Source organism: Pelecanus crispus, chromosome 9 (genome assembly GCF_030463565.1).
Source record: "Pelecanus crispus isolate bPelCri1 chromosome 9, bPelCri1.pri, whole genome shotgun sequence".
NCBI classification, from domain to species: domain Eukaryota; kingdom Metazoa; phylum Chordata; class Aves; order Pelecaniformes; family Pelecanidae; genus Pelecanus; species Pelecanus crispus.
The window spans coordinates 42,933,530-42,947,615 of record NC_134651.1 but is presented as its reverse complement, the minus strand read 5'-3'; the positions used below and the strand labels follow the sequence as shown (position 1 = coordinate 42,947,615).

Here is a 14,086-nt window from a genome sequence, read left to right as displayed (position 1 = left end):
GTACATTGTTGTAGAAACCACAGCTGTAGCAGTATTCTTTATAATAATGTCTCACCAAAAATGATAGCTAGGGTTGGCTGTCCTTTCTTGATAACGGAACATCCATGAATCAGATTCATTGTATGATAGGTAGGATATATTTTACTATATATTCCAAAAAGTATTTAAGCTAACATCTCCACTAAAGAAAACAATAGAATTAAGAACAGGATTTTCAGTTTCTTGTGTCACAGTTTCATCTTTGATAGAATCCGTTTTTTCTGTTTCAGTGCCATTCGAATAACTAACGCATCCTGAAATAAAAAGAGATGCAATAACAGAAATTTTGAAACCATCAAACCCCAAAATGATTCTGAAGAGCTTGTTTTCTATAAAATCTTAGGTTGCTATGCAGGGAGATTCCCATCAGAGATGATATTTGTGCAGATCAATCGCGCAGAACAGTGTCATTGGGAGCTGGTGGTACTCTACTAAAGTAACACATGATAACTTTGAAACTGAAAGCAGTTTGAGACTATCAATATTGAAAGTATGAAAGTAAGGTCAGAGTTTTAAACATTATAAAGTTACATAGCTTGAGGCTTAGAAATCATTATTCAGTGTTGCATGTTTAACAAAGAAGATATTCTCTGTGTAGTTTAGGCAATTATACAATTGCTGAAGAGTAGGGTTGTGTTTTTCTCTTTTTTAGTACAACACTTCAAGAACTTATGGTTGGCTAGAACACTTTTGTTCCAAGTGCTCTTTGAGTCAGTTCAGATTAAACCCGAAATGTGATGGTCCGTATAACGACGAATATATTTCTGCAATACTGGTATATATTTGCCTAATAATATATCTGTCTGAATTTATTATGGTTGGTGAACTTTGGAAAGAGATAAACAAAAAAAAAAGGTAGACGACTGTAAAGTGTTCTGTAATACATGGAAAATACAGGTTATTAGCAAATTAAAATGGCCATAATATCGTTAAAACTAAAAACAAAAATGGTGAAAATAAAGCAGTTTGGAAAATGTTTATAAAACTCAAAGTATTTTCTAGTAATGAAAAGCCTGGTGGTATGTTGGAAAATACTATTTGTTTTCATTAGCAATTCCTTTAGGTTTTGTAATGTAGTTGATTGATTGCCACGGCCATATTGTGGTTTTACATGAGTTCCTTGCAATACAGTATTTCTAAAGAGCAGTATGACATTAAAATGTTATTCCTGGCTTTCTTCAAAACAACAAACAGAATTTAAAATTATCTGGTTGACACAGGAAAGTAGAAAATGTGACACTATGTAAAAATATCTCTTAAAATTAATTGAATAAGGATTTTTTTGAATTAAGGTGCTTATTAATATGCCAATGTTAGGTATGAATTAAGTTGGCTATACACTCATTTTATCAAGTGTAAATCTTGTATTTTTGCTGTAGAAGGCTAGCTTAAAAAAATTCTTTTGGGCTACATATGCTTGAACCTTCAGCAGAAGCAGTAATCTTGGGGAAGCAGGTAGGCATTCATAAGCAATTTGAAATACATGTCTTGTAAATATTAAAGAGGGTGACTGTTTCTTGTAAAAATGTCAAAACTCTAGTTGCTTTGGTCTTGTCTTGCGTAACTTGAGCATTTGCATTCTGGAAACATAAGTTAAATTGGCAGATTTACACAATCACAGCTTGTGTCTGGTATTGTTAAACTCTAGATGATGCGCTAACTCTGGATTAATTTTTGCTGCATGCTAGCTACATGTGATGCAGGTCTGTTTATTTTTCTGCCTTTGTTGCTTCTGAGACTGAAGAAAAATCTTATCTTGTAAATCCTACCCTGTGTGGTATTGGCACTTCCAGATTGTCACATTTAAATCATAGCATGAAATATTAGTTAACTGTTTCTTTCATATTTTCAGGACAAGGAGGGCTTGCCAGCTGCTGTTGAAGTGAAGAGGCTGTCACCAGGCAGCTCTGCTGTCTCAGAATATAAATACAAAGAGGCAGGAGAGAAACAAATTCAGTATTCATGGCCTGAGCACTTGAAACATCTCTCTATTAAATTTATAGCATGGTGAAAAGGTTACGAGAAAAAAAATATACTGTTCAAACACAAATAAATTTAAAAAATTATTAAAACCAAAAAAAGCCTGCTTAAAGTAGGTGTTCCTATTCAACCTCTACATTTAAACTCTTTTGTATAATTATTACAGGCAGCCTGTAAAATGTTTCAAAGTGTTCCGTATTTAATTTTGTAAGCCAGGCTTTGTGGATTTCTTGAACATTGAAGTAGGATGTTACCTAATTGTATTTTTTGCAAGTTTTAGCTGCTGTATAATTTGCTGACTGAAATTACAGGGGGAAAAAAGAATTAAAAACGTAATCCATTCAAAATTTGCTCCTTGCAGGCCTCCTGGAGTTTGGCTTAGATTTCCAGTAATACTAAATTTCTGGGTTGGTTGAAGAACAGATGGTTATGAAGAGAAATATCCCCTTAAGTGCATAGTAAAGCAAACTCAAAAGATTCATCAACCGTGCTTTAATGTGGACTTGAGGTATCACCAAAGTAATTAACCATTGCATATAAAAGATCTGAAGACCTCAGATGAAGATGGGAGAAACATGTAACAAACAAGACTTGAAATAAGTACTTTTTTTGTCTTCTGTTTTTGATCTCTGTTATTTCAGCTTTAACTATCCTGTGCATCCCCTTTATATAGTTCTAGCTTTCGTTATTTCAGTATCATCAGTTTAAAAATTAATCTGGACTGAAAGTTATCTGCCCTTCTTTGTAAGGAAATAATTCTGAGTTTTCGGATCACTGAAGACATCTTATGCTTTCTAATGTCTCCTTATTCTTACAGTTTAGAATGTCGGTAGAAGAGAAATTAATCTGTACTGTTGTACAAATGATTTTTTTTTAAAACTGATTTCTTGGTATGGAGGAAACAAACGGAGTTAAGGTTTTAATATAGAGGTAATTCCCCAACCGTATTTCATATATTGGACACTTTGTGCTTGCAACATAGCTGTTTCACAACTTCCATTAAAGGAATTGGTAAAGTTGTGATTAAACCCGGCACAATTGCTATAAGAATCCACGAGAGTAAATAATAGGAGTTGAAGATGGAACATGTTACCTTATAAAAGGGTCTAACTAGTCTGATGCATAACTTTCCCAATATCCTTTCACTTATCATTTATCGGATCTTGACTCTGACACGTGGATTTTTTTCAATCCATTGCTTCTTGATCTGCTCCTATTACAACGTAATGCTGTGGAAGGGAAGAGCTGATCTTGTTCCTTGGGAGAGAGATGACTGAATAGAGATTTGAAATAAAATATAAACTGAACCAACTCTTCAGTTTTTGTGGTTGTGCATTAACATTTAGATCAGAGCTAACTTCAGTGTTGGGTTTTGATTCTTTTTTTTTTTAAATTCTCCAGCATCTGTTTATTTCATGATACCTTAGCTCTTCAAATGGTATTGAAACAAAAGAACAGATTCTTTCAAAGTTGTAACTGTGCCAGAGGAAACTGGAAATACCATTCTTAACTCTACTACTTTTCTGTAGTGGAATGTCTGTGTGATGCTAAATGCCTTTTAAGTGGAAAGCCGGGCAGCTCAACAACTTGAGGGGACACCAATAACTGATTAGGACGTGCTAAGAGGAGACCAATGTAGCCTCTTCTTTCTGTAGAAGACAATGAATGTTCTTCCTGTCTTCTTATCCAAAAGTGATTGTTGTTTCTATTTTGCACTTACTGTACTTTAGTTTTTTAACAGGACTGTAAAATGAATTTAACCAAGACCCCTTTAGATGGAAAGTTGGTTTGGATGCTAGAAGCATTGAGAGTCTCATATTTAAGGTTTACTCTGAATGGGTCATAAAGCTGCTGATGCACTGGAAAACTGACGTGAGGAGATCAGTTAGGAACCCAGCCAGGCGGGTGTACTGAAACACAAGGGCAACTTTGTCAGCTTTTGCCAATTCTTGTATTGTTAGGGCCATTACCTCTCCATATTGTGCAGAATCATTGGAATTTTAAAGATAATTCTCTTTATTCTGGAGAACTGTATATAGCCTTAAGTAAAAATCCATGAGGAAGTTGTAGCTTAACCTGCTTTATTTTGGAAGGATTTAAAAAAAAATATATATAAGATATTGCTGAATGCTGCCTGGGAAAGTTTTGCTCCTCGCTGCCCCTCTGGCTCTTGACGTGTTAATAATATAAAACAATTATGGAAATCACAGTGACTTGCTTAATCTGTTCTGGTTTTCTCCCTTCCTGTTTCCTATGATGTATATTTTATGTTGCCTTTGCTCTCAGTCTTTCCCGCTTTTGGATCATTTTACTGAACTCTGAACAGCATTTCATGTGTGAGTTGCAAACCTTATATTCTGTTTCTAGACTAAACTGTTGTGAAAGCATTTTCGTGTTACCAGTGAGGTTTTTGGCACTTGCAGGGCAGACTTCCAAATGCTCTGTTAAGAGAGAGAGGCAAACTTGCAAGTCTGTTTTTTATGGCGTTAATGTCAATGGACTCATTTGAACACAGCTGATGTATATAGTACTTGCTGATTCACTCAGCTGGTGACTGTACGTCATTCACAAAAACTTCAGTAACTGAGAGCCATCGGTCAGTGCCCGCTTACGTACGCCTAACTTGTCACAAAGATGCAGACTATATCCTGGAAATGGAATATTTGTTCGAAATGTGATCTGCTATGTGAATACTTTCATTGCATACTATTCTCATGTGGGTTGTATTTTTGTATATTGAACCTGCTATGTATGCTTGCTATGCATATTGATATTTTGGGGTAACTTCAGTTGCATGTATTGTGGTGCTGGCAGGGTTGGTTTTTTTTTTTTAAATATAGTTTGTAAGACATTCTTATAGAACTTTCTTTTACATCTTGGTTGTTTTCTGACTTGTACACTTTTAGAACAAGGAGTACTTTAAGAAGAAAAGATTGAAGTTCTAAAGCTTCACATCCAGTCAGACATAATCTCTATTCCATATGTATTTTCTGCCAGAACTTGTTCTGAGGTTTCTTGTCTGTCGTCTTGTGTATGTAGGTTTTTTCTCTCCCCCATTTTCTCCACCGCCCTCCACCCCCCTGCCTTTTTGCCTCCTCCCCTTCTTCCCCCACTCTGAGATGTTCTCTGCATGCTAAGCCTGCAGCAGTTTGGGGGCAAGCAGAAGGGTTCGGCTGTACTGAATACAGGACATCAAGGAGTTTGCAGAGGTTTGGAAAGAAGTTTACATTACTTTTTAGTTGTGCTGCATAAGTACTATAATGTGTAGTGGGTGTTGAAATGAAAGTTGTCCTGAACGGAATTCCATTTTGTTTTAGAGGGATTGCAGCTATAAGGACCTGAAAGAAGGGAATGAGTTAAATCATTGAGTTAGGGAGGAAAAATGAAGTAATTTGCACTGTATTTTTCAATTTGGTATTAGTATATCTGGGTGATTTGTAGCCAGTATGGATTAAATTGGCTGACTTTTATCAGAAGAAACAGGTTAGTATGTATTGGTTTTGTGCGGTTAACTGTGGGAAGTATTTTCTGATAATTTTTTGAAGAACTTCCCTGGTTTTATAATTTCCATACACTTCAAGTACAGACCAGTTTGAGTTGTGCTATTTTTAGAAGTAATTAAGCATGCCTCTTTTAAAAGCAAAACTCTTCACTTCATGATGTAAGAAAAGTTGAGAGCAAAAGAGCAGCATAGTTACACTAATATGCCATTGTAGCATGTTCCCATCCTGTCATCTGGAAAATTAAATCAGGTTACAGCATGGATTAACATCTAGACTTGTGAGGAGGGGAAGGTAGTGTCTTAAATGCCATGAAATTGAACAATGGGATTATACAGTTCACAGCTAATTTCAATATTCTTCTGTATTTGGCTTTTTGCTGAACGAGATCCTGTAGGAAGAGGCAGCAATAGGTTTTAGAACTTGGAAACATTCACATATTTACTAAAATACTAACAATAATAGCTTGAATATGGTTGAGTAATCAATACGATGCTCTACATAATGTGCGTAGATGTGAGGTAGAATCTCTGCTACTAGAGGGAAAAATGAAATGCGTTAGCAATGAAAACTAGGCACCTAGCGTGGAATCAAAGGTTTGTGCTGTTTGTTGGTACTCTCTAAATGCATGGCACGGGATCAAGATGCTGCTGTGCCAGTGCAGAAAAGTTTTACTCTTCTATCGCTGAGAAATAGCATTGTCTTTTCTTACCCCATTTCAAAATAAAAATATGCTCAGTTACAAAATTTTCACATATTGTTCAGAGGGGAATTGATTCGGTAGTTTCTCCCAAAAGCACCTCTTAAAACAGTTGCAAAGGAAACTGCTTCAAAAATAACCATGTGATCTGTTTCATATGTGTTTTTCCTGACTGGTCCTGCCTACAACAGGGTGTCCGTTGTGAGTAGTAAGGGCTAGTGGATCTCCAGGTCTTTGGCCAACCTAGATTGTATGGGCAGCAGCTGCTTTGTGTGGAGCTGTATCAGGGCTCACGATGTGCATCGGGTTGGTAAGCGAGCCCACTCGGACGCTCATGGATCTTAGGAAATTCATATGACATGCCATTGGTTTAAAAGCAGAAACTGTGCGGATCTTGTCATCTTTTATGGGCTGAAGCTACAAAATCGGATGTAATAATGAAAGATAAACAGGAGATACGAAGTTACCATCAACATCCCAAGTTCAACCTGTTAGCGCAACTTGAGTTCATGTTTTGGGGTTTGGGAAAAGTTTAGTTTGAGCAGCAGCTCCGTAATTCGTGTGACTTCTTTTCTTTCTGTTGTTAACTTTCACGTTGTTCGCTGTTTTGCAATGTCTCCTTTTGCTGACCTCAGCTGAGCTTTTAATGCTTTATAACTTTGTAGATGACTGGTGCACTGGAAATCTCCGAGCTCTGTACTTGCTGTAACTATGTAAGAGGTTGGTTAGGATTTCAGTCTGTCCCTTCCCTTGTTCTGATGTCAGCAAATAGATTCCGCTCTGCTGAACTTGAAAAAAGTATTTTACGTGTGTTTGCTTGGCCTGTGGAGTATTAAAGTAAAAAAATATTCGAGCATCATTTCATTAGAAAGCCTGTTAAATACCTAGAATAAGACACTGTGTTTCGAGTTGCAAAGGGTTTTCTTACTGTCTGGAGATAGAGTGGAGCTACATCCAATTCTGTTTGCATGCAGTGTGCAAAACAAATTACTGTTAGTAAAAGTGTTTGAAGTTTTCAAGTTACTTCAGCTTTATAGGCAGAGTTGACAGTCGGTTATGTTCATGTGTTTACCAAGTATTTCACATGAACGCTGAAGCATATTTTACTGATACTAGTGGTGCTAATTAAAGCTGAATCCTGCATGCTTGCTTGTGCTACCCTCCTGTCCTCCTCCATTTGTACGACCCTTTCCCCCTGTTCAGAATAATTTGGATATTGTGTCCGTTACGATTATTAGGCGCCTTGTGCTTGTTCTTTCAGTGGAGAACCTGGCCATACTGAATGTAATAGTAACGTTTGTTTTGTAGATGTTTATATTTCATAAAGTCAGGTGTCTTGATGGCCACTATCTAAATGTATGTATTTATGTAAATCCTCTTGGGTTAATGAGGGTGCTCCAGCTTCGTGGAAATTCATGTAATGACCACATAGAACTTCAGTACAGTTTTATTGTGTGTATAAGTGTAGGTAAGGGTAGTTGAAAACACCTTTCAAATTAACATTAGATGAACAATGAAAAATGGATTAAGTGATGAAAGCTGTAATAAGATGTGATGTAGTTTCTTTTTCCATTGTGTAGTGTTTTCCAAATAAAGATACTGAAAGCTTAGTAAATATTCCCAGACCATTTAAAAGCTGAAGTGACGGAGCTGACGCAATGTTAATTATAAAGTACTTGTAAAAACATGGACGCGCAAGCCTGTGGCTGCCAGGCATAATTTAAAGGGCGTTTTCTTAACTGGAGGGTTCCAGGTTATGCGGATTAGCCATTCCGATGCTGTTACGAGATGCGGCATCAAAAGCAGCCTGTATACAAACTGAGTATCCCAGTGCCTCCACAGGCATGCGACACCCAGTGCACTTCCACCAGGTGCTTTGCTCACCCGGCTAAGTACATGCTGCTGTTATTTCCATTGAAATTGGTGGCTTAATTTCATGCGTTTCATGCTTTGTGGATGAAATTAAGTTTCTTCTAATGTATACAGTTGATTGACATAGGAAGTTTTTATTTATATTAAAGACAACTCAGCTTATGAATGTGTCATAGCACTGTGAGATCCATTTTTTGGATGAAAATATAATTGTAGACTGTGTGCTTTGAGAACACGTTCATCTTGAACCTGTAGAAACTGACTCAGGTAGGGTCTCTAATCACAGTCGCATCTTCTTCTAAATTATGGTGTGGTAGTGTTTAATCTGGGGAGTGAAATAGTGCTATCTACGTGAGGATTCCGTTCACCAAAGCCCAGATTCAGATGTTCGCAGTTGCTTAGTCCTGGAAACAACGCTAACTACTTCATTTGCTTGAAGACTGCACAGCACAGCAAGCATCCAACAAATTTCCTCCTCTCTTCTTACTGAGCCTTGCAGTGTGTATGTTTAACTGTGGAATTTTAAAGAGGTAGAAATAATTTATCCTTTAGGATAGAGCTCAATAGACAAGTAAAAGTGGAATGGTACTAGTTAAGATGTACAGAAAAGACTATGCAATAGCAAAGTAAAAGTTATATTACAGTCAATAAGCTACTATGTGGAAAAGTTTAGAAACTCCCCATTTTGTGTTGCCGAATTGCATAAAAGGCCCATTTCAACAAGGTCTGTTACCTGTGGTTTTGTGGGGGTTTGGGTCATCCCCCCCCTTTTTTCTTTTCTTTCAATTTTCTCCTGTTACCAAGCTCACTGAAGACACAAAATAAGAAATAGACATCCTAAATATTTAATCACAGTTTATGAGTAACTGGGCTGGATGACCTCCAGGAAGGGTTCTTAGCGTGGCTTCGTGCGGCGTGCGAACCACCGCATCAGGAGGTGATGTCCTGGCTGCCTGTTCTCGCCTGTCGGCATCACCGCTCCTGCGCGAGGACAGCAAGCCCCAGGGATGGGCAGCAGAGATGGAAATGTGCTTCTCGCAGCAGGGATATAGCATGGCTCTTTCCATGGCAAGAGCATGTGACAAAATTTTTGTTTCGCAAGCAGCAGTCTTAAGCTAATTATAAAGGTGATCTGATTTTTGGTGCATTGTAAAGCTCTTAATAACCCATGGTCTAATTTTTAACTAGTGTGTGTTACCCCTAAAGAACAAATATTCAGAAATGCATAGTTTCTGAAATAATTAAGGAAAATAATTTTGTAGTAGATCAGTTAAACGTTTCGGTTACTTTGAAAATTGAAATATTTCCATTTCTTTAACGGACGTTAAAGAAATGTTGGAGATAAACATTCTGATATAGTGATGGGGGGGGGGGGGGGGGGAAGTTGTTGTTTGTTACTTTGTATTGGTAATCACCAGAACTGCATTTTAATTATGTACTGCACTCTGCTTCGTAGACAGTGCAAGAGGTGAGGACAGTGGAAACCTTTTGGCTCGTTGTAAGTCGGTTTATGGTAAGGGTAGTGAGACACTGGTTGCCCAGAGAAGCTGAGGATGCCCCGTCCCCGGAAGCGTTCAAGGCCAGCTTGGCCGGGGCTTTGAGCAGCCTGGTTTAGTGGAAGGTGGCCCTGCCCACGCTGAGGGGGTTGGAACGAGATGATCTTTAAGGTCCCTTCCGACCCAAACCATTCTGTGATTTGGACTTTCCTGTTTTAGGGACATGTATGGAACAGGGAGGGTTTTTTCTGTTTATTTTACACTGCGTTTTCTATGGCCACTGCTCTGCCTTATTTCTTGATGGCACATACATTTTTGAGAGGCAAGAAAAAAATCCCCATTTTCTGTGAGAATGAACATATTTAAGTAAAAACTCTGAATGAAAATTGATGTGTGTAGACAAAGCTAAAATTAAAACCAAAGCAGCCTAACAAAAAAATCCTTGGCTGTGGTTTTTTAAGTTATAATTTAAGTTGTATTTTGTTTCATTTTAATGAGAAAGGTTTGTAAGGTGGCCCCTGAGACAATAAAAAGCACCAGCATGTATTTATTTGCCCATGAAAACTTTCAGCTACCAGCGCTTATGAGTGAATCTTGGTGTCTTGCAAAGCGGTGCACAATGCACCTCTGTCTTCTGGGTGGTGATCTTGCTAGGAGCTTTCAAGTAAACCCTGACAAATTAAATTAAATGCTGACAAATAGGTTCCTAGAGGCCTTCCTCCATGCCAGTGAGCTCCTGAAACACAGAGAGACTTTCAAGGTGCTAAGAAAACGGGAGAAATACATGCGTACACACACACACAATTACTTTGTATGACTGTTTTGTTGTGTTTTTAAAGAATGGAGAATGTGGATTGCAATCTATGGAGGAATGTGTTTAGAGCAAACACACTATGAATTTATGTCCCAATTTAATTCCTTATTTCCTTAAAAAATGGTAAATGATCAAGTGCTCTGCATGTCAGCCTGTGTATATATATTTATGTTAAGTTTGAGAGCAATGGTTCAATAGAAGTGGTGGTGGGGGGAATGTCAATATCATGTTCCAGGCACCGTTACAGATTTCTTAAGCGATACTACGTACTTGGATTTACAGATTTATTTCTTTCATTGATTTGTCTTTTCTGTCAAATCCAGAAAGTTTTGCGTCGATTAATTTTAAAAATATTTAAGAATATGCATCGTAATAGATGTTGCGTAGATTCATCTTGCCACTGATGCTGTGCCTGCTTTGGTGGAATATGAAATTGTTTTGTCCTGTTAATTGTTACTTGTGTATAAAGGACTGTTCATGCGAGTTCGGCTGTTCACATTTGTTTGCATGTCCGGACACATAGCTTAGTAACTTACCTGCATACAGATTTAAGAATTTTCAAGCTAAGGCTTTAAAATGTGATCCCTTGCTTTCTATTTCTGTTTTGTTGTGTTAATGTAGAAGGGTTTGCTCATATGCAGATGTAAAATTTGATATATTGTGTATGTAATTGTATGTGTGTAATGTGAAATGTTAAAACTAAGCATCTGATTGTCTGGAAAAAGTTAAGCTAGAAACTTTATTAACGTAGAGTCTTGCTGTATTTCTAATGTAAAAAGAATACACCTTAATGAAAAGTTTGCGTCTGCTAGCAATTGAATCACCAATAAACTGATTTATTACTGAAGTAAACTTTGCCAATGAGAAATCTGGGGTGGGACTGTTCTGAAATAACATAAAGCTGACTCTTCCCCTCAAGCCTGAGCTACAACGCGGTGTAGCAGTCATTGAGCAGCAGGGGCTGTGTGTGCAATGTCACTCCCTACATCATGATCAAAATTTGTGGGAGCAGTGTACGGAGAGTCCAGAACCCGGTAACAGCGTACCCAGTGAGCCAAGCCTCATACAACCAAACCCGGCTGATTGACAAAGGGTAGAAGCTGTGTAGGATACCGGTTGATTTTTTTCTATGCCTTACACTTCATTCTGCACTCTTGTGTGATTGTTGTGTGGTTTGTTTTTCGGTTTTTGTAATGAAAAACATTGTTTGTAGAATGGTACCTGGTCTTCTCAGCCATATTCCTTTGAAAAATGGGTGGCTTTGAAGAGTTGTTTTAAATAGGTTGTCATAGGAATAATTTCAATCACAATATTTTGTTGGTTTATGAACATCTCTAAATTCAGGGAATGCTACCATCTTATTTATTCTGACAAGCCAAAGGAATAAGGACGTTGCATCAGTCTTGAATGCTTGCTAATCTGAAGCATTAGAGGTTCCAGGGCTAATTACCTCTTTCAAATTCTGGATAAATATTTATTGTTTTCTAGGGAGCATATCTTAACATTAATATAAAATAATTCTGAGAGATTTGTAATCTGGTATCACTGAAAACATCTACGGAGGTTAATCGATGCAGTGACTGTAGCTGGCAAAACTAGTTATCTGACTACAAACAAAATCTATGTGCATTTGGTAATCATTTTCTGGTGACAAGCCTAGTTGACAAATTGCAGCAAGAAAGATATTGCACAAGATAACAGCCTAAAGTTCTGTGTAGCACCAGGACATCTCTTATAAAATAATTCATATATAAATCTATATTTACATATAGATGTGTGTGTATGCATGCGTATGTACACAGATATTTATGGTTTCATGTGTTTTGTGTGTGTATGTTTTATATACAATTTTTGTCTTTCTGGAGGAGGGTAAAGGGAGAGCCTTGAAAAGTCCTTCCCTGCTCTTATCAACATAGCAGCCTCAGCTGCCCTCCTTGGATCCCCTGCCAGGGTTGCTATCATCTTCTGATCAAATATTAATGTGTGATTCTCTGCTTGCTCACTAATCCAAAGCCAATTAATATTATCTGTCAATTATTTACAGATCCTGAGGTGCGGAGGCAATTCCCAGAGGACTACAGTGACCAGGTTTGGAATGCGTAATTAATTTTTTACATGACAAAATTTATTTCAGGGTTGTTCAACATATTATTGCTGCTCTTTTTACTGAAAGAGATAAATGCATTCTTAGAAAGAAAAAGAAGCTGTAATTAGGAGCAGAAGGATGAAAACATTTTCACATTTAAAGCAGAAAACGGAAGAATTTTGGATCTCATAAGATTGTTTTACAACCTCGTTTTTACAAGCGAACATGAGAGCGGGAAGGAAAATTGATTAATAAATTTCACTTTTTGCCTTTAGGTGCCACAGCCTGCAGTTCATTTGGCAGTCCTCACTTCATTGTCTGAAAGGTTTATAGCTATATTTAACTGGGCAGCTGGCACTACAGCACATTTTTTAAATTCTTGCCTGATCATGCAGTCTCTAGTCTGCTTCAAAAAGATGGTATAAAAATACGAACGAGCAGGTAGAACACACAGGTATTTATCATTTGCTTTATACACAGATTGAATCTGGACTTTTTCACAGGATCTCTAGCCGACTTTGAAATTAACAGCTTCAGGTTACCTTGTATTTTACTGTGTCTCATTAGGAGTGGATTGGGGCAGGGGTCAGAGGTTAGGGAGAGGGGATTATTACTGTGGTGTCTATAAGTACTGCTGGAGTTAATGCGCTGTTATTGTTTGTCAGCGTGCAGGGCAACTGCTGCATCTGGGCTGTGAGCGCAAGCTGGTTTCTTGCACCTTTATTTCTGGGAAGTGCTGAAGTTATGGCATTGTATAACTATTTAATATAATAATAAATTGTATCTCAGTGAGTCTCTGATACTGAGTTAGGGTCAGCAGAGCTATTGTATTTCAGATCCTTTCCCTCTAATTACATCTTCATGCAAGATGAAATTTTGTGGCATTTAGACTAATGCATTGAACAAATTGTTAGACGTGATAGCTCATCAGGGATAGAACAAATGTTTTGATATTTGGCTGTAATCACTCTGCAATGGGACCTTGACCAGGGCTTCTGGGTGCTTTTGAGGTAGTAGTAATAATTTTTTTTTTTTTTTTCAAAGCAGCTATTCAACCTGACTGCTTTTCACTGTATTATTACTAGGGCTTCCTTTACACATGAAGCAGAGCATGGAACTAAACTTTTTGGGGGACTACATCCTTACTGCCACTGTCAGTCTGTAATTTGTGACTAAGTAGATCCCAAAGTTTGTATTTACAGGATGAACTACTTTTCAACACATTATAGCGTATCAGGTTAGTCATATGTGAACTGACGGTCCTTCAGAGCTGGTACAGTCAATTGTGTCCACGATCAAGGTATTACAGGAGAGTCTTGTACGTAAAATTTACTGTATGAATTTCTTAACAGTCCTCTTCCTTCTCCCGCAAATAATTAGACTTGTATAATATTGCTATGAATATGCAAGACTGAATAAACTCAGAGGAGCCACAGGCTCATATATAATTCTTAAGATGTTCACCCAGCTATAGTCAGAATTTCCGATCTCTGATGTCACACTCCACAAAATACACAGTAGTGCATTTGTGTGTTTGTGGGAATGGGATGGATTTTTAAATCATCAAATATTTTGCACATACAAACTTATAGGGAAAGC

At 37.5% G+C, this 14,086-nt stretch overlaps 1 protein-coding gene across 7 annotated transcripts in view; it reads left to right on the top strand.

The window, feature by feature from the left end:
* The window catches only part of DENND1A (DENN domain containing 1A), a 215,187-nt gene that overhangs the window by 24,201 nt on the left and 176,900 nt on the right, over window positions 1-14,086 (top strand). For all 7 annotated transcript variants that reach the window (XM_075716203.1, XM_075716202.1, XM_075716201.1 and 4 more), the window contains exon 3: window positions 12,446-12,489. In XM_075716203.1, the coding sequence (XP_075572318.1) occupies window positions 12,446-12,489 (44 nt within the window). The remainder of the gene's footprint in view (window positions 1-12,445; window positions 12,490-14,086) is intronic.